The 18608-nt window shown below is 48.0% G+C and overlaps 1 protein-coding gene across 3 annotated transcripts in view; it reads left to right on the forward strand.

Annotated features, from left to right (window-relative positions):
• Window positions 1–16766, forward strand: part of LOC311009626 (histone deacetylase 4-like) — a 35189-nt gene extending 18423 nt beyond the window's left edge. For 2 of the 3 annotated variants that reach the window (XM_084003925.1, XM_084003923.1), the window contains 23 exons: window positions 1207–1357; window positions 2137–2260; window positions 3095–3213; window positions 7257–7385; window positions 7481–7590; window positions 8047–8181; window positions 8267–8459; window positions 9450–9673; window positions 11544–11756; window positions 12001–12196; window positions 12327–12460; window positions 12550–12652; window positions 12774–12820; window positions 12930–13037; window positions 13129–13184; window positions 13277–13364; window positions 13473–13592; window positions 13775–13872; window positions 13955–14073; window positions 14162–14295; window positions 14390–14474; window positions 14547–14691; window positions 14793–16766. In XM_084003925.1, coding sequence (XP_083860051.1) covers window positions 1207–1357; window positions 2137–2260; window positions 3095–3213; window positions 7257–7385; window positions 7481–7590; window positions 8047–8181; window positions 8267–8459; window positions 9450–9673; window positions 11544–11756; window positions 12001–12196; window positions 12327–12460; window positions 12550–12652; window positions 12774–12820; window positions 12930–13037; window positions 13129–13184; window positions 13277–13364; window positions 13473–13592; window positions 13775–13872; window positions 13955–14073; window positions 14162–14295; window positions 14390–14474; window positions 14547–14691; window positions 14793–14835 — 2874 coding nt within the window. In that variant the 3' untranslated portion in view covers window positions 14836–16766. The remainder of the gene's footprint in view (window positions 1–1206; window positions 1358–2136; window positions 2261–3094; window positions 3214–7256; window positions 7386–7480; window positions 7591–8046; window positions 8182–8266; window positions 8460–9449; window positions 9674–11543; window positions 11757–12000; window positions 12197–12326; window positions 12461–12549; window positions 12653–12773; window positions 12821–12929; window positions 13038–13128; window positions 13185–13276; window positions 13365–13472; window positions 13593–13774; window positions 13873–13954; window positions 14074–14161; window positions 14296–14389; window positions 14475–14546; window positions 14692–14792) is intronic. The other variant, XM_084003924.1, reaches the window with a different exon arrangement.
• The last annotated feature ends 1842 nt before the right edge of the window (window positions 16767–18608 follow it).

An 18608-nucleotide genomic window follows, 5' to 3' on the forward strand; every position in this document is an offset into this window, starting at 1 on the left:
TCCTTTCTTCTCTCCGCCAATCAAAGTCGTTAATCTCCTCTTCCTTCTTTCTTTCTACTTTACCGACCCTCTGCTCACTAGTATTTATGGACCCTCTCCTGTGCTTTTTGCTCTGTTGGGTCGCCGTGTGATGTCGAGGGGTGAGTGATGCTGTCTGAAGGGCCGTCTGGCCTGTGGTGGGGCTGCAGGACCACTCAGGTGGAGGCCAGTGACGCACAGCCTGAGCAGGGAGGCCTGGCCTCAATCAGCCCCATTCACAGCCCCCGTGAACACACACACACACACACACATGCTGGCGTACGGGCATTAAAACCTACACGTCCTCTCAGATGTCAGCAAACACACCGTCACACACATGCCCAGTTTAATTCCACATTAGGAGCAGCCACACACACACACGATAAGTCTGCAAACACACACATTTCTTGCATGTTGACAACAGGGAACCCTCATAAAGTGAGTAAAGCTCTTCGCAGTATTACTCATCTGTGTGTGCATCTCTGGTCTATTGAGCCACGGGGGTTTCGGGTCTGTGTGTGAGTTCAGCGTTTATTACTGCGTTTTAAAAAGAAAAACGCAGTCATTACGCTCAGTTACAGTAAAGTGGTCAAATACGGCCATCGGGCGCGCGGGGATGAGGCGAAGAGGAGGGCAGAGTGTCACTTCCCTCAGCAGAAGGAGGTCATTGTGGAGCACAAGCACGGACAGATTGCCTATTTATTCTGTATTACAGCGACATTAAAGAGTAATTGGGACTTGATTCGGTGCCTTGAGTTGAAGGAACGGTATCGAGGCTCCGACGGCGGTGAAAGCAGCTCTCAGTGTGCGTCGTCTGTGGCATTTAATTGATGTTCTTATCCGCGGTGACTCACTGCGAGTTCTGGGTCTCGCTCAAGGACACTTCAATGAGACGGAGCGGTGTGAGCGGACACGTTTTTTATGCAGATTTTATTTTCGACCTTTTTTAGTAACACGACGGTTTACAGTCAGGTTTGTTCCTTTAGTGTAAGGGATGTAACAGATGCTCTTTTCTGAGTGATGAGGAAGTGAGCAGATTGGATTATGTGTTAAATTGTTTATATTTGTTTCAAGCTTGAGGCCATATTTCAGCCCACATCTTAACCAGGAGTGGCACGTAATGTATGAAAGGCGAGAAAGTAATGACAAAAGTCCTGACGACGATGTTCTTGGTGTTTCCTCCTGCAGCAGCAACAAGAGCTCCTGGCGTTGAAGCACCAGCAGGAGCTGCTGGAGCACCAGAGGAAGATGGAGAACCACCGCCTGGAGCAGGAGCTGGAGAAGCAGCAGAGGGAGCAGAAGCTGCTGCTGCTGAAGAACAAGGAGAGGGGACAAGAGAGTAAGTCCTCCAGACAACCACATCTCTGCTTTCACACGTTCAGCTTCACCTTTCAGACCCGAGTGCATTAGTGGATGTTTTATAGACACTGGAAAACAGATGAAGCGACACATTCCCCGCCGCTCGGTGGCATCTGAACCGCTTAACAAGTACTCGAAATGCTGCGTGGCTGAAAGGACCGTTGTGTGTGTCTGTGTGTGTGTGTGTTTCCATTTTACTTGGAGAACCTGTGTATTTACCGTGGTAAACAAGCTGTATTAGCCGGTGGCCTTGGCGGGGGTTAAGCCAAGTTATTACCGCTGCCTGCTGGATGTCTCTCAACAGCTCATTGAAAGCGAGTGGACAGGAGTTCTTGGGAGCCGTTTGCACACCGCACGGAAAAGTGGCTGCAGGATCGAGGCTGCGTCCGTGGGAGTCGAGCGGGAGAAATGATACTCTTCCAAGGCTACTGTGTATATTTATGTATCGAGTCATTACGGGGTGTTTATTCTCATTATCAATTAGGGTTAATTGGGTTATCGTTTGGCCTCTAAAATGTCGGTAGTGGAAAGTGTTTTTCATAAAAACATTATCACCCAAGGCGATGTCCAGAAAGAGCTCGTTTTATCCAACAGTCCAAAGAATTAATTTACAATAATATTACAACAGAGAAAAGTAGTGGAGAAGCTGAAACCCTTCACATTTCTACCATTAAAACGGCCGTTAAACTGTACTGCTACATTCATACTAAGTATGATGTAACTCAGATTAAGTGTTTTTGTTTTTCTCCTCTTCCTCAGGTGCCGTGGCGAGCACCGAGGTGAAGATGCGGCTCCAGGAGTTCGTCCTGAACAAGAAGAAGGCCTTGGCCCAGCGGAGCCTCAACCAAGGAGGCCTCCACAACGACGCTCCCTACTGGTACCGGTGAGGAACAGTCATTCCTCCGATAAAAGATTGATCTCACGTTAAGTAAAACAATGACGCTCATGCACGTGAGAGCAGGATATTGAAACGTGATGAAAGGGGCTCCAAGGCCGACGGCTCGACGTTGAATGTTTGCTGTAGCGTCTCTGGAGCCCCGTGCAGGTGTGCACACTCGGCGTTTCCTCTTTGTTCGCCTGAGGAACACGGATGCATGTTAAAAATACATTTTAGAATCTGATCATATGTTTTGTATGAACTTTGTGAACTTACTTTCCACACCTGACACGGAAAGCATTTCCAAATTAATGTCTCCATGATTATGTATTTAGTTTGGCACAATAAAAGCACTTAAAAAACACAAAATGCAAATACGTAACCAAACAATGTTACATAATCTGGATGTACGACCCGGTGAGACGCCCACAAGCGTCGACTTTCAACAACTCTAAGTGACGCCGACTTTCTCTTTTTATATCTGCATCCGATGCCTTTCTCTCTCTCTCTCTCTCCTCATTGGACTTCTCATCCTCCTCGGCTTTTTTTTTTGGAAGAGATGAGATGTGTGTACATCCGCCTGTCAGGAACATGCATTTGGTCCGACGCCAGCTCGGCTTAACTTTGCCTACAAACGCCACCTTATTCTGTAGGCAGCGAGCGGCCAGATGGCGGCACGTGTTTGCAGCGCTGCCAAAGAGATTTGCATGACGCGTTAATCACGCACATCTTTGACAGCCGTGAAGTTAGTCCAGTTCGGATTGCTTATGCAGTCACATGTCCACTAAGTGATGAGCGGTGACACCTTTAACCTGCGTCTTTTTTGTTGTTGTTCTACAGCAAAACTCAACACAGCTCTCTGGACCAGAGCTCTCCACCACAGACCGGCATGTCCCCCTACAACCACCCTGTGCTGGGGGTCTACAACCCCCGAGATGACTTCCCACTGCGAAAGACTGGTACGTTGCACACCCGCTGGCACACTCGGCTTTAGCGGTGCTGAGCTGCCTATTTGCCGCCATGCAGGCTGCCGTCCAGAGAGGCGTTCAGTAGCTGCTGTGCAGACTCGCGCCTGGCGTGATTTAAACGGCATCGGAGCGCCACGCCATTAATCACATCCACATTAGGCTGTCAGGGTCTCCCAGCATACCCCACATGAGAGTGTTGCAGAGAGTGGAAGCGTAGGTGGTTCAAGAGTTCATCAGAGTGAGAGAGGTTTTTAACATTTTAGCACCTGACTTTTTAATAGTCGCGGTTTTGAATCAGCTGGTTTTCAACTTATCAAACTTATTGTCTCTGACAGTGTTGACAAATATAAATCTGTGTCAAAAAGTGTCTTTTTAGCCAAGAGTTTAGAGAAAGGAGCTTATATATATTTAACTCGGCAGCACTCTGATGCTTGCTATTGTACTGCTGTGTGTTGCCGGACATGTCTGCTGAATTTTAATTTGTTTGATGATTGCATATTAAAACTAACTGGTTACTTGAGGGCTGTGTCAGTTGGGAACAACTCCTCTCGCTGTGTAGCAATTACTTTTGGGGTTCCCCAGGGCTCCATTCTTGGCCCTTTATTGTTTTCAATCTGCATGATACTTCTGCCCAGGGTCAAGTAATTCACAACTGCAATATTTCTTTTCACGGTTATGCTGATGAAACACAGTAAACCCATCAGACCTCTCCTCTGTTTACTCAACGTATAAGAGTTGTCAAATCTTGAATATCCAATATTGTTTTTATATTAAATGCAGATAAAAGTGTGTTTAATACACAGCATTTCAACCTATTCCTGGAACGACAGAAGGCCATCAATCCTCGATTTGAATTTAGATTGTATTTGCCATTTGTTAACACTCTTTTTTTTTTTTTTATCCCCAGCCATGTAACTTCTAATTATTTGGTGTATTTTCCAAGAAATTAATTGGACACCTTCAGCTTCGAAAAACACAGCAGGCAGGGTAATTACATCATTAGATTTTAAATTGGCTTTCAAGTTTTACTTTAATTTGTACTGTTGAAGCAGCAACTGTAACTTAAATGGGTGATAAATCTTGTCAAAAGTCATTAGAGCTGCTGCCGAATGCGCCGCTGGAATTAAGTTTTCTCGTGACCTACAATCTTAACGTCTCGAGGCTTCGCCGCTCGAGGTAGAGAAGCCTTTGCAGAGTAGAAGCAGCTGTTTGCCGTGTGTTTTTGTCAGGTGTGTGTATGTGTACAGCTTTGTGTGTGTGTGTAAAGTGAGCGGTGTGTGTGCGGTGGTGTAGCCGTGATGCAGCGGTCGTCTTACAGTGCAATTATTCACTTAGTGCGCGGCGGCAGGCGACTGCAGCCGGCCCTGTTGACTCTGAGCCTTCAGGCCGCTGGCTACGACAGCAGATAGACCACAGTTGACACTGGCCCACACAGCCACATTCCTACCCGGGAGAGGAGGAGAAGACGACGAGAGGGAGGGAGGGAGGGAGGAGAAATTGAAGGGTAAAAAAAGGGAGAGCCGTTATAATCAGGGAGATGAGAGTGGACATTCCTTGAAAAAACATTTAAGGTGGAGGATGAAGAGAGGATTCACACTAAATCCTGCAAGTGGCGCGATGATGAAAAACTTCATGTAGAGGGGAAAGAAATGGTGCAAGATGGCGGGGGGGTCGTACCTACAGTGTCAGTAGTCGTTGATTTCTATAAGGCCGAGGATTGTCTTGGCCTGCCGAGAGAGGAGAGGACCTGTGCCACCCTGATATTTGTCCACAGCGATGACGTGCTTTGCGGGGTTTACTTATGGTAATGCCAGCTCGGGAGAGGTTAGAGGCTCTTTTATATCACCGCGCGGCCATAAAGCAGTGGACTGGCACCCAAGCCTCCCAGCAACGGTCAAAGGAAGCAACAGCGCTCTTTTGTGCGCCTCGTCTTTTACACGTCAGAAGTGCAGTGAAGCCGATGCTGTTTTCCACGGCACAATGAGAACAATGCATCAACGGATTCATGTTAAAATGCCAGTAATTGGATACAGCTCTTGAGATGGCGTAATGCTTCCTTTAAACGCCAAATCGTTTGAGGCCCACGGATGAACAAATATGTATGTTTTGTTGCAGCCTAAAGTGGGGCAGCCAGGCCTTCACATGACCAGTACTGTACGCGACACCCATGAACACAAAGCAACACGCGACCTTTCACCTCAGCTGCGAGGCCCATTTGAACATGGCGACAATGCACCGTCTGTGCATTGATATCATGTGTGATTGTATGTGCTCACGCTGCCCTAAATCCCAGCGGTCGGGTCATCTTGAGGCTACGCACGAGGCCTGACGTCCAATTATATAATAGTCAAGTCATGTAGTCTCCTTGAAATTGGTTGATTAATCTGCCAAAATTGAATTATATATATTTTTTTTTCCTTCAAACTTTTATCTGACTAGTTGCATTTCTGTAATCATCACAGAAGGTTTTCGTCAAAGGGCCTCTCCACATCCGTTCTCCTTGGGTTCCACTATACCTTCGCTGATTTTGGGGCACTGTCATACTTTTAAAATTAGTTTTCACTCCGTTGAAGTCGGAACCCAAAAAACCTAATTACTCCTCTTCGACGGGATAATTACTGTCCTTGTTTCTAGCGCAGCGCTGTCGCTTCGTCGTCCTCACGAACAGAGACACTGTCCTCGGATGAATCATTAGTTTGAGGGACTCCAAGTGAACGTGCGATACTAGTTTCTTCTTCAAATTAAAACAAAATCCCTTTTTTTATTCCTCTGGCAGGGGAATCGTTTGAGAATGAAATTTCCGATTAAGCGAGAAGACATCAGCTTTTACTCTCTGATTATTGGGGCAGGTCTGAACAGCATCTAAGCTACATGTTTGCACATTTCATGGCAGTATCATTTTTACATGGAAATACTGTTATTTTCATCGTTTCTGAAGCTCTGAAAATCCAATTCAGGGACAGGCGGTCTCAGAAATGCTCATTTATAGGAATTTTGCTCCACAAATCAGATTTTGCCACTTTCATTTCAGAGAATGTTTTCCCTCATAAATGTTTAGTTTCATTTTGGAAATGGTGTGTTTCGTCTCGATAAAACCTCCGTTGACCAGCCCTGACACACCGTTATTAAAAGGCATTGGATAAATGTTTTCTAAAATGTTTTTTCAGGAACGTTCGCTCCAGGTAAAGTAGCGTTTCAGTATTTCTATGAGCTTACGTCATAATCAGGGCTAGTTGTGTACCGCCGTTGGATTTTGAGCTGTCCTTCCGATGATTAAAAATTGGATAATGAATAGTGGAATTAGCCGAGGCCACTGATTGGCAGGTCAGAATAAACAGAGCATTAGGCGACATGCCGTTCCCTACCCCCTGTCTCCATTCACAACTCAGTGACAGCGTTCACAAAAGACCAAAAGGCCTCGAGGCGATCAGACATGGCTCCCAAATTGGAGCTAATTGCTGTTTAGCCGCAGTGTCGTTGGGAAAGTGGATCAGAACTCGGCGTGTTCAGAGAGCGTTTAAATAGGAGGGGAGGGAGGGATCGCGTACGAGTTTGTCCACCAAACAGGTTTCATAACAGAGCGGCTCTGTGGACGGCAGATCAATGCGTGGATGCTCCCGGTTTGAGCTGTGAGACCGGAGCTCAGGTAACTCTCCCAGCCTTCTGATTGATTCGCCGAGAGTCGGTTATCGGCTCGACATCAAGGAGGCTTCACAGAAATGTTGCAAGACCCTCCCAGATATCAGAGGTTGAAACGGCTTTTGACCTTCAGTCAGGCTGCAACAAGAAGCAGTGACGCACCTCCTTATAAGTAGAGCAGGTAATCACGCACAGGCGTGGCTCTTAATGAACGGTGCATCATCCTCGATGGAAAAAAAAAAATGATTTAGGAAATCCCAGAATTCAGATACAATGCATTTTTAAATATCAAATGTTAATGGAAAAAACTCAAATGAGTCACCCCTTTTTTTTTTCCTGTTACCTCCACTGTGGCAGCTCAGCGTGAGAATGAATGACGCCGTTTGTCTCCGCAGCCTCCGAGCCCAACCTGAAGCTGCGCTCCAGGCTGAAGCAGAAGGTGAGCGAGCGGAGGAGCAGTCCGCTGCTGCGGCGCCGGGACAGCCCCATCGCCACCGCCAAGAAGCGCTCGCTCGACATGGCAGGTGATGGACAAGCGCCGCGTTTACAAGAAGTCTTTATTTTTTCCCCCGGGTTGCTGTATGTTCTTGCGTGACTGTGTTTGATTGGCGTGTTTCAGACTCGGCGTGCAGCAGCGCCCCGGGCTCCGGCCCGAGCTCCCCGAACAACAGCTCCAACAACATCCCCAACGAGAACGGCATCACCGTGTCGCTCTCCAACCACACGGAGGTAACGGGATATCTATCTGCTGCATTTACATGTGAAAACACAATTCTCAGTGTGATGCTACAGCAAATAAACACAAACAATCCTTTTAAGCATAAAACTCACAGCATTTAAATGTCATATATGCGAGTTACACACTGCCCTTTTGTGTGGTTGCTGGGCTACAGGTGCTTGTTATTAGCTTTCCCACTTAGCACTCTGTAGCATGTAGAAAGGCTGCGAGTGAGGGATGTTCAAACGATGGGTCTGCAGAGGAGGAAGAGAGCCGAGGAGCCTGCAAGATGCTATTTGTGGCAGCCATTAAGGGCACTCAGGCGATGGTGGAGGAGGCTGACGGCCGTGGCGACTTTCTCGCGGCAGTAGGGTGGAAGCGTGGCTCTTTTCCACGTGTGGATGTCTGCTGCTGCCTCCGTGCTCGTCTTTTTTCTCATGATAAATCATTTGATTGTGCTTTCCCAGGCGTCTCTGGCCCAGAGGCTGTGCGGCGGAGCCGAGCGCGGCTCCATCAACCAGCTATCCCTCTACACCTCGCCGTCCCTACCCAACATCACCCTGGGGCTGCCCGCCACCGCCACGGCCACCGCTGCTTCCAATGTAAGAAGGGAAACGACTTGCAGACTATTTTTACCTGTGAATTTGTTTGTGTCTGATCAGCCTCCCCTGCTTCACTCTGTTGAAGGTGACCTCGGCCCAGCAGGATGGCGGTCTGCAGCCGGCCCTCTCCCTCAGCCCTCCCTTCCTCTCCGGCGGCCACTTGACCCCCTACCTGGCCGAGGCCGTCGCGGGGACGGGCGGGCACGGAGCGCACAGCCCACTCCTCCAGCACATGGTGCTGATGGAGCAGAGCCCGGCGCAGAGCCCCCTGGTGACAGGTAGGAGTACTGATGCAGGTTTTTACTTAAAACTAGTGAATGATTAGTATAAGAAGGAGCTCTGTTAGTGGTGGAGTTGATTGTACTGAGAGGATAATCACCACAAACAACTGTGAGTACAAGTCAAAGTACTCGGTGTATGAGGTACGCTGTGTGCCCACTGACAGACGTCCATTCAGTAGCTCAAACTAATGAGCTCCTTTCATATGTCAGTGTATGCTTCGAGCGTGTGACATGGTTGCATTGTGCGCCCTTTCCCCATCAGCTCACTCATTGACTACCACTCCGCCGCTACGTTCAGCGGGGCACTGGCGGTGAATGGGCGATGACGCACGTGCAGACGCACGCATGTCCACGCACAGAAAAAAAATAAAATAAGTACGCCTACGCACTTCCTTCTAACCCATGGGGAAGGGAGGCTCTGGCATCATGTATTCATCTCGTGCTTGAGGAACTCTGACCTCTCATCGTGGTCTCATGAGGTTCAACATAAACCTCTCTGGATGACTGCATCGATCATTCGTTTTTCCAATTTTCAATCAGCACCAAAATAGGCCGTGCAGACAGAGATCCATGCATCATTATGACACCTAGTCTAAATACTTCTTACGGTTCTGGGTTTTTTGGACGCTCGCCATCGAGTGCTTCCTAAACGGCTGCGAGCCCGAATAAAGTCTTACACTTAAGGGAATACTTCACCTGCAAAAACACCATTAATATGTCGTTTATTTCAAGAATTCAAGAGTAATTAATATGCAAATTGTAATTTTAAGGGTGAATTATTGAGCTTGACCATGACTGTGCTTTGTATCTAAGCGTGCGTCATGATATAAGACGGATGCATCCATTATATGGTGCAGAAAATGAGCCTTTGTGTTTTATTCCGCCATGAAGCCCATGTTGGATTAAAACAATGCATCCTTCTCCCAGACAACTCAAAGAAGCCTCTCCGTCTTGTAACCGAAGTCCTCCCTCTCTGTGTCCAAACAGGTGTAAGCGGCCTGTCGATGTCGCCGGCGGCGTCCATGGCCAAGTTGCAGCGGCAGCACCGGCCCCTGGGGCGGACCCAGTCGGCCCCGCTGCCCCAGGGGAGCGCCGCGCAGGCTCACGCCCAGGCCCTGGCCCTGCAGCAGCTGGTGGTCCAGCAGCAGCACCAGCAGTTCCTGGAGAAGCACAAGCAGCAGTTTCAGCAGCAACAGCTCCACCTCAACAAGGTGAAGGCGCCTGATCCGGAATATTTGAAGAGCCTAAAATGTGCTTTTTATTTGGGTGTGTGTTATCATGTAATTTCTGTACAAATGGAGGTCGGTGATGGAATGATATTGCATTCATATAAGGTGATAATTAGGTGTAGTTGTAGGTGTAGGCGGCGGCCGGTAGCAACACGTGTGTTTCTTTCTCTCGTATTTCTGCTGTCGTGTAGGCGGGAGGCAGGTACAGGTTAACGTGAAGATGTGTGCGAATGTTTGGCGTCCGCGTCGAGTGCGGCCGAGACGGTTGCCACCGACTGCGAGGTAACTGTGCGCTGCCATGGCAACAGAGCGGAAGCCCCTGCCTTTATATGGTCAGGGAGGAAGCGAGCAGCAGCCGCTTACCTATTCAAGCAGAGTACTCGCTGGAGGAGAGGTGGGTGGATGAAACAAGGGATTTCCTCTCCACCTCCACCTCCTCCTCCTCCTCTTCCTCCTCCTCTGCTCTTCTCTCCCTCCCTCCATATGTTTCAGAGCTCTCCCGTGGCGACTTTTCACACAAACATCTCGATTACAGCCTCTGGCACGGACTTCTGGCAAGATAAATGATAAAATATGACTTTATTCTAATCAAAATAACCACAATGCAACGGTTTATTGTCTATAATGTGTGAGTAGTGGTGTCAATTTATTGCAGAAAATTAATTGACAGCAAGTTTCAGCCCCCATAATGTGAAGAACACTTTTCCAGCGCGATGTGTGTCGAGGTGAACATATAACACATAAAATCAACGGGGGATTAGGATGATTTATGATCTAATTCATTAGCGTACTAAACATACAATTAGTGTGCTCTGCTCGAAGCCACAAGAGCGTCTTTGTTCCATCAGTCACCAACTCTGTTTGAAAGAGAGACCGAATAAGTAGCAGATAGTAAAAATTATCCCTATTTTACGGCGTGTTTGCGACATCAAACGTCATAGAAAAGCTGTGTGTGTGTGTGTGTGTGTGTGTGTGTGTGTGTGTGTGTGTGTGTGTGTGTGTGTGTGTGTGTGTGTGTGTGTGTGTGTGTGTGTGTGTGTGTGTGTGTGTGTGTGTGTGTGTGTGTGTGTGTGTGTGTGTGTGTGTGTGTGTGCGCGCTAATTTTCAGTGGAAAAACAGAATGTTTCCTCTCTGGCGTACAGATTCGAACACGATAATTAATGTGGAGTACCAATCTGATAACAGAGCTCTCTTTAGGGTGAAAAAGAGTTGTTGAATGCTTTGACGTCAATGCTGCACACACACACACACAAACACACACACACACACACACACACACACACACCTGTAGCGAAGAACACTCTTTGAGACTTCCAGCGAACACGTCTCCTTCTCGCCGCCCTTTGTCTTCCCGTCATAAACGCTCTCACACTGTGTCCTCCGCAGCCTTGAATGGCACTTTTGAACGCTTCATGCCGGCGGAAAAAGTGAATGAATAGACAAGCGAATCGCTGCTCGGTTAACAGCAGGCCCCCAGAACGAGACGATGAAAAGCGGCGCGGCGGGGAGCGCGGAATGCCTCTGTTCGACCAGACACATTTTTGCCCCGGAGTACAGACGGCAGAGCGGGCGCTCACATTCAATTAGAGCGGATAGGTTTGAAATGAGCAAGCCACCAATCTGACTGAGTAATCCAAATTAAGCTTGTTAAAAGAAGAATGCTCCAGAGAAAGGAGCGATTTGCCAGGAATTTGATTCAGCGGAGAGCGTGCTCGCGAGGCTGAATGCAGCCTCACACGTCGGAGAAGGGATTTGTCACATCCTGCTGTTCGTTTGTGAAATTAATTTCACATCGGAGCATCATCCTCCCCCTTTGTTGTTTTCTCCCCCCCGCCGCCGCCACCATCCGCAGATGATGACCAAGCCCAGCGAGTCACCTGTGGGCCGCCAGCACCAGAGCCACCCGGAGGAGACGGAGGAGGAGCTGAGGGAGCACCAGGACGGGGGAGCGCTGCCGCCGGGCGTCACCATCAAGCAGGAGCCGCTCGACCCCCAGGAGCTGCAGGAGGAGGCGCTGCAGCAGCACAGGGAGCGGCAGGTGGAGCAGGAGCTGCTCTTCAGACAGGTAAACAGACACAGAAATGCCTCTTTGCCCCATGACATCTCTGTGATTAAACGCTGAAGCTGCAACATTTGTTTGGACTGCCATCTGTTGGCCGTAAGTTGTACTTGCAATATAGAATATATTGAAGCGATTCTTCTTCTCCTTTAGTACTAATGCATTTACATTTGAGGTTCACTGAACAGCTGTGTGATTCATCTTGTTTGTTTGTGTGTGTGTGTGTGTGTGTGTGTGTGTGTGTGAGCAGCAGGCCTTGTTGTTGGAGCAGCAGCGCATTCATCAGCTGAGAAACTACCAGGCGTCCATGGAGGCTGCCGGCCTGTCGATCTCCTTCCCGGGACACCGCCCCCTGTCCAGGGCCCAGTCCTCCCCGGCCTCGGCCTCCTCCTTCCCAATCAGCGTCCCGACCCCCGACCCTCCCGCCAAACCTCGCTTCACCACAGGTGGGCGTCACCCTCCCCGACTTAACCTCCATAACTCTATATCCCTACTTGTTATCCTCATGAAGATGCCACGCTGTAATTAGCTCCATTTTCTTCACGAGTGCATTCTTCCCTTTGTGCGGTCCTTCAGGCCTGGTGTACGACTCGCTCATGCAGAAGCACCAGTGCATGTGCGGAAACACCAACAGTCACCCGGAGCACGCCGGCCGGATCCAGAGCATCTGGTCTCGGCTGCAGGAGACGGGACTCAGAGCGCAGTGTGAGGTACGTTGTGTGAGGAGACGGCGGCACAGTGAACGCCACATCGAGAAGCCGACTGCATCTGAGAGCTGTGTGTGTGTGTGTGTGTGTAGTGTATCCGTGGGAGGAAGGCCACTCTGGAAGAGCTGCAGACGGTTCACTCTGAAGCCCACGTCCTGCTGTATGGAACCAACCCGCTCCGACAGAAACTCGATTGTAAGCACGCACACACACACACACACGCACACACACACACACACACACACACACACACACACACACACACACGGCTGCTAACATCCCGTCCCTAATTCAACGTTTGTTACCTGCTCATCAGGTTCGATCACTCCCATGTTCGTACGGCTACCATGTGGAGGAGTGGGGGTAAGTAATGATGCAATAATGAATTGAATGTGGGAGAGTTGTAAATAAAGTTTTAATACATGTGGATCTATGCGAGGTGTGAGAATGACGCGGCGGTGTTTGCCTCCAGGTGGACAGCGACACCATCTGGAACGAGGTCCACTCGTCCAGTGCGGCTCGACTCGCCGTCGGCTCCGTCGTGGAGCTCGTCTTCAAAGTGGCGACCGGAGAGCTGAAGGTAAGCCGCGGTCGCGATATATCTCGTATTGTATTCTTTGTAAGTGGAAAAGTCCAGACTCCTGACGCCGCTGTCTTGTCTGTCTTTCCAGAATGGTTTCGCCGTGGTCCGCCCGCCTGGACACCACGCCGAGGAAAGCACTCCCATGTAAGTTTATTTGCACATTAGTGCACTGACTGCTTTTATTCTTTATTCTTTTCATATTCATAATTTCATATCTCTCTCTGCTGCCGTTTCAGGGGTTTCTGCTACTTCAACTCCGTGGCCATCGCCGCCAAACTGCTGCAGCAGAGACTCAACGTCAACAAGATCCTCATCGTGGACTGGGTCAGTCTCCCGGCGGTCATGTGACGTAGCGGGAGCGCAGCGTGGTCGGGGTTGTGTGTCTGTCTTTAAAAGGCAACGTTTGTAATCGCCTGTTCTGTCCAACCTCAGGATGTTCACCATGGCAACGGCACCCAGCAAGCGTTCTACGATGACCCCAATGTCCTTTACCTGTCCATTCATCGCTACGACGACGGCAACTTCTTCCCTGGGAGCGGAGCACCCGACGAGGTGAGTGTGCACCAAATAAAATATAATATTATTATGTAATTAAATATGCAAACGATGCATCATCTAATGGTGAATTTAGGGGAAATCTGTATTCCCAAATAAATAATTATGGAGTGATATTAGAAGAACAACCACAAGAACTCAATATATCTTGGAGAATGACACGTGTCTCCTCCCTGCAGGTGGGTAGCGGCCCCGGAGTCGGGCTCAACGTCAACGTCGCCTTCACCGGGGGGCTCGACCCACCCATGGGCGACGTGGAGTACCTCGCTGCCTTCAGGTACCAGACAACCTGAGTTTCTCTCTGCAGCTCTAGATGTTGTGATTTTGTATAATAATGATAATCTTTGCCTCCCTCTCAGGTCCGTGGTGATGCCCATCGCCAATGAGTTCGCCCCCGACATCGTGCTGGTCTCTTCTGGCTTCGACGCCGTGGAGGGACACCCTCCGCCCCTCGGCGGCTACACTCTGACGTCCAAATGTGAGTACGAGATTATCTCAGACATGTTCTCTCATCCCACGCCGTGACAAATAGTCGGGAAAATGGAGTTCCGTCACCTCTCCCTCAGGTTTCGGCTATCTGACCAGGCAGCTGATGACCCTCGCCGGGGGCCGGGTCGTTCTGGCTCTGGAGGGGGGTCACGACCTCACCGCCATCTGCGACGCCTCCGAGGCCTGCGTGGCCGCCCTGCTCGGTCAGGAGGTAAGGAGGTCGCTGTGACAGGAGTAGATGGAGGTATTTGGGAGGGTCTTGTGAACGCAGCCCGTTTCATACCCGTGTTCACATCTTTTTTCAGCTGGACCCGCTGCCAAAGGCCATCCTGGAGCAAAGGCCCAACCCCAACGCTGTCCACTCTCTGGAGAAGGTTTTAGAGACTCACAGTGAGTTCCAGAACACAAACTCCTCACACTGATAGAAACCTGTAAGTAATATTCCTCTGCGTGTCCCATCAGGTAAGTACTGGCGCTCGGTGCACCGGAGCTCGCCGCGGCTGGGACTCTCCCTGCTGGAGGCCAAGCGAGGAGACTCAGAGGAGGCTGAAGCCGTCAGTGCCATGGCCTTGCTGTCCGTGGCCAACACCAACGCCATGGATCAGAGGTATACGACATTCACGGAGGTTATCTGCGTCTCAAGGCGTCGGTCTGCAGCTGGTTTGGAGATTAAATATCTATTATTGACATGTGTGTGTTTTGGTCCAGCAGGCCGGAGGAGGAGCCGATGGAAGAGGAGGAACCGCTGTAACGGAGGGAAACACGAGGGTGTCACACTGTTACCATTGACCTCTCCGGAGAAGAGATCCCTTCATTTAGTCCAACCCTAACCCCACTCACCACGTCAGTCACCTTGATTGGCGGCCCCTCGGCCAAAAAACGAGGGAGAGGGGGTGGGCTCAGCCTCAGAGTAGGGAGCCAATCAGGAGACAGAGGACTGAATTGGAAAAAAAATTAAACCTAACAGCGCTGCTCGGGCAGCACTCAGCTCAGAGACACTCATTTTTTTCTGTCAGTCTTCGCACCCCCCCGGCGTTAGCCTGCCGCAGCAAGCCACGGCGGCTGAGCAAGGCAGCGGGAGGGGAGGAGGCACGCATATTTGGAGTCGGTGCGAGATCGGGGTCTCGTCACAAGACAAGTGCGACGAACTGCAGAAACATACGGTGCTTTACACAGCTGCCCTCCGACCGCAAGGACACCAGGGACAGCAGACGTTCCCAGCTGGCAAACGCAGCTCGGGACTTTCTTTTCTCCACTATTTCTCCCCGACGAAAACACAAAAGGGCATCGCCGGCAAACTGAGATAATATTTTACACACACACACACACACACACAAAACGCGTTCACTGTGGACTTTGGTTGGCCGAAGTTTGAGTCGGCTTTTTACAAAGATTTGACGAGGAGACTGTCACCTCGCTGGAGCAGCCTGTCGTCGAAGGTTGACGAGTGAGAGGAGTGCCTTGGGGGGAGGGTCCGCCGGATTTCAGGATTGTTCAGGAAAAGATTGCCTTAAGTTAAAAGATTCCTCCCGCCCGAGGAGTCGGCGCGAGGGAAGGAGACGGGAGAGTTCCCGCCTCCTTCTCGAGGGGGCGAGAATGACGCTAAAAATAAAGCAAAAACAATCTTTCAGCATGTTTACTTGGAACGTGACGAGGACGACGTTTACGTCTCTCACGGCCTCTCTCGAAGAGTTACTTTACTTTTGGATGGATCTATTTTTCTGTAAAAAAAGAGAAGAGAAAAAAAAAGGAAAACGCTTTGTAAAAGGTAGTTGCCAGCTTCAGTAGAAAACGGTGCAAACGTGGAGAGCCTTCACACGAGGAAATCAGATGGGAAAACCGTCAAAAAAAGAAAAGGTTCAGCCTTTGATGTAGCTTCCCTTTAACCGAGGTCGTTGCTTACGAACACATAGAGCATGCGTTTGAGCAGAGAGACCAGACATTTCTTTTGCAAGATTTTTTTTTTTTTTTTGTTATCCAAAAGAGAAAGCGGAGCAAGAAAAGCCAAAGCATGAGTTTGCATATACAGTAGTACTTTCACTCGGCTGGACATTTCTTGTATCGGGCCCTTTCAGAGAAACCGGTTCACCGTCGGCTCATTTAATCGTCACACATCGAGCGTTTATTTCCACGCCGGTCGCTTGGCAACTACCTTGGTTGCTGGTGTGAGCTACGACATTTGTCATGTATATTGAATTGAATATATTTTGAGAGGCAGTCATCGAGTATTGCCCGTTTGTATCTATCGCGTATGATTTCCACATCAAGTTGTCAATTTTACAATATCGGAAAAAAATTGTTTGGTAAGCGTGTCCACTTTTTTTTTTTTATCGTATAAGATTATTTTTCTAACTCTTTTTTTTTTTCCATCCATAGATTTGGTTCTGTGTTTTTATCCGTTTTCTGGATAGTTATAGGGCTGCCATTCACGTACTTAGTACTATCACCTCTTCAAAAACTTTCTTTCTTGTATTTATCAAAAATAAGGAGCGACTTTCTTTCTTTCTACGGCTCTCTCGGCCTTTCCGCATTTTCATCAATCGTGTATTTATAACATGTACTGTTTATAGAAGATTTGTATATGGAAAAGTTTATAAATGTACTCTAACTAATGACAGCTATGATATTGTGAGCGAAGAACGGTATGGTGTACGATATTACTCCATGAAAAAGAAAAACAAACAGCATATTTAACTCGTCATCGACTGCACTGTTTCCAAGTTGCCCCCAAAGTGAGATCCGGTCATCACGCGGCACTGCAATTCGACTTTGAACACCTTTTTCGGAGTGAAACATTTGATCACTTTGTTGCCTGATACGTTTTCCTCTTGCGCGTGGGCGATAATGCACTTAACCTTTCCGACTGTGACAACATCACTCATCCAAAAAGAGGTTAAGAGGCCGTTTTATGTAGCGGGCTGAGTTTTCCTCGGCTGGAACGAGAAAAGGAGGGGACACAGATGTCCAAAAAAAAGGGGTGTTTTAACTAGTTTTGGATGGAAAACAGCCGATAATATAAAAAATGTCTTTCTGAGCATGTGTTGCACTATCATGTTTGACATCTGTGTCTCCTCCCTCCCTTTTTCCTGCTCAATTCAACTGATCTGACACCAGTAGATAATCAAACTACATTCAAATTACCCCCCACCCACCCATCGGTCATCTGCTGACACACCCCTTTAAAGATCATGTTTATGTTTTCATGTCTTAACAAAACATTCCACTTGTTCTCGTTTAATTTGGCATATTTTTATTTTTTTATTTCAGTGAATTTTCTTTTTCTTCTGTAGAAACTTACACACTTTTCTTCTTTTTTTTTTTTTTTTTTTTTGCTGTCTGCTCGCGCCAACTTTAACTCTTTGCATGGTTTGTGAGTCAGCATGCCTGCTTGTCTATGTAAGAAAAAAATGTATTTGCACAATAGAAGAAGAACACTGGAGGACTTTTTGAAAAAAGTAAATAAAAAAATAAAATAATAAAACCTCCCACGGCAACTCCCAAGAGCACCAGGCAGGTTTCTTCCTCTCTGGTGTGCAAACAATTCAAAAAAACGTTGTCCAAATGACTCCACTGAGAAACATTTGATATTGTTCTTTATTGAATATTGTTTCCAGTAAGTGATTTTAACCCGATTCAGCACATACGACATGTATGGACTGTGTCAGAGAGGACACACCGCTCTGCCAAACCATCGATCCACACCTTAAAAAGACTCTCCCAAAGAATGTTCCTCTTTCAAAGATCTTTGAACGGGCACTGTTAACGGTAGAGAAAACGGTTTGGAGGGGAAAAAGGGCATCGCCATTTGATTGTCACACCCACCTCGGCCAGTTCTATATATATATAAATATATATATATATATAACCACTGTGGCTCAAGAGCAATTCTTGGTTTACATGTAAATGGATAAAAACAATATTTTTTTTTGTTTCGTTTGTTGTTTGTCTCTATTGATGAAAAATGTTTTCTTTCTTTGGGACCTACGCTTTGGACATTTCATCTCTGACATCATCTATAAAATATATTTCTGAAAAACACAACATGTAGTTTTGTTTTTTGTGTTTTTTCTTTTTACATAAAAGCCATCCGTGGGATTTTAACATATTTCCTAACCGGAGGACAAATGATCTACTTGAGAGTTTTGACATCTTTCACTTCAAAGTCCATGTTGGTGCAATCCCATGTGCAAATGATCAATAGTGCTGCTTTAGTCAAATTCCTTTTTAACATTATTCAGAGACCTTTATCTCCTACATGTTTTACAGGATATCTCCAAACACTAATCTGTGTCTGAAGGACAGCACTGGCTGCCCAGCACATGACAGCAATCACGGTAGGAAGTGTCATTGGAAACGAGGGAGCATCGGGTCTCAGCTGACTTTTGCTGAGTGGAAAATTGAATTTACAAATCTCAATATCACATGTGCAGAGCAAAAGCCATCAGGTGACCACCTCCTCCTCCCTAAAATATCACAAAATGGTTGAGAAAATACAATAATAATTTTTTATAAAGCCCAAGTTGA

Source organism: Eutrigla gurnardus (assembly GCF_963514095.1).
Source record: "Eutrigla gurnardus genome assembly, chromosome: 24".
Classification (NCBI taxonomy): Eukaryota; Metazoa; Chordata; class Actinopteri; order Perciformes; family Triglidae; genus Eutrigla; species Eutrigla gurnardus.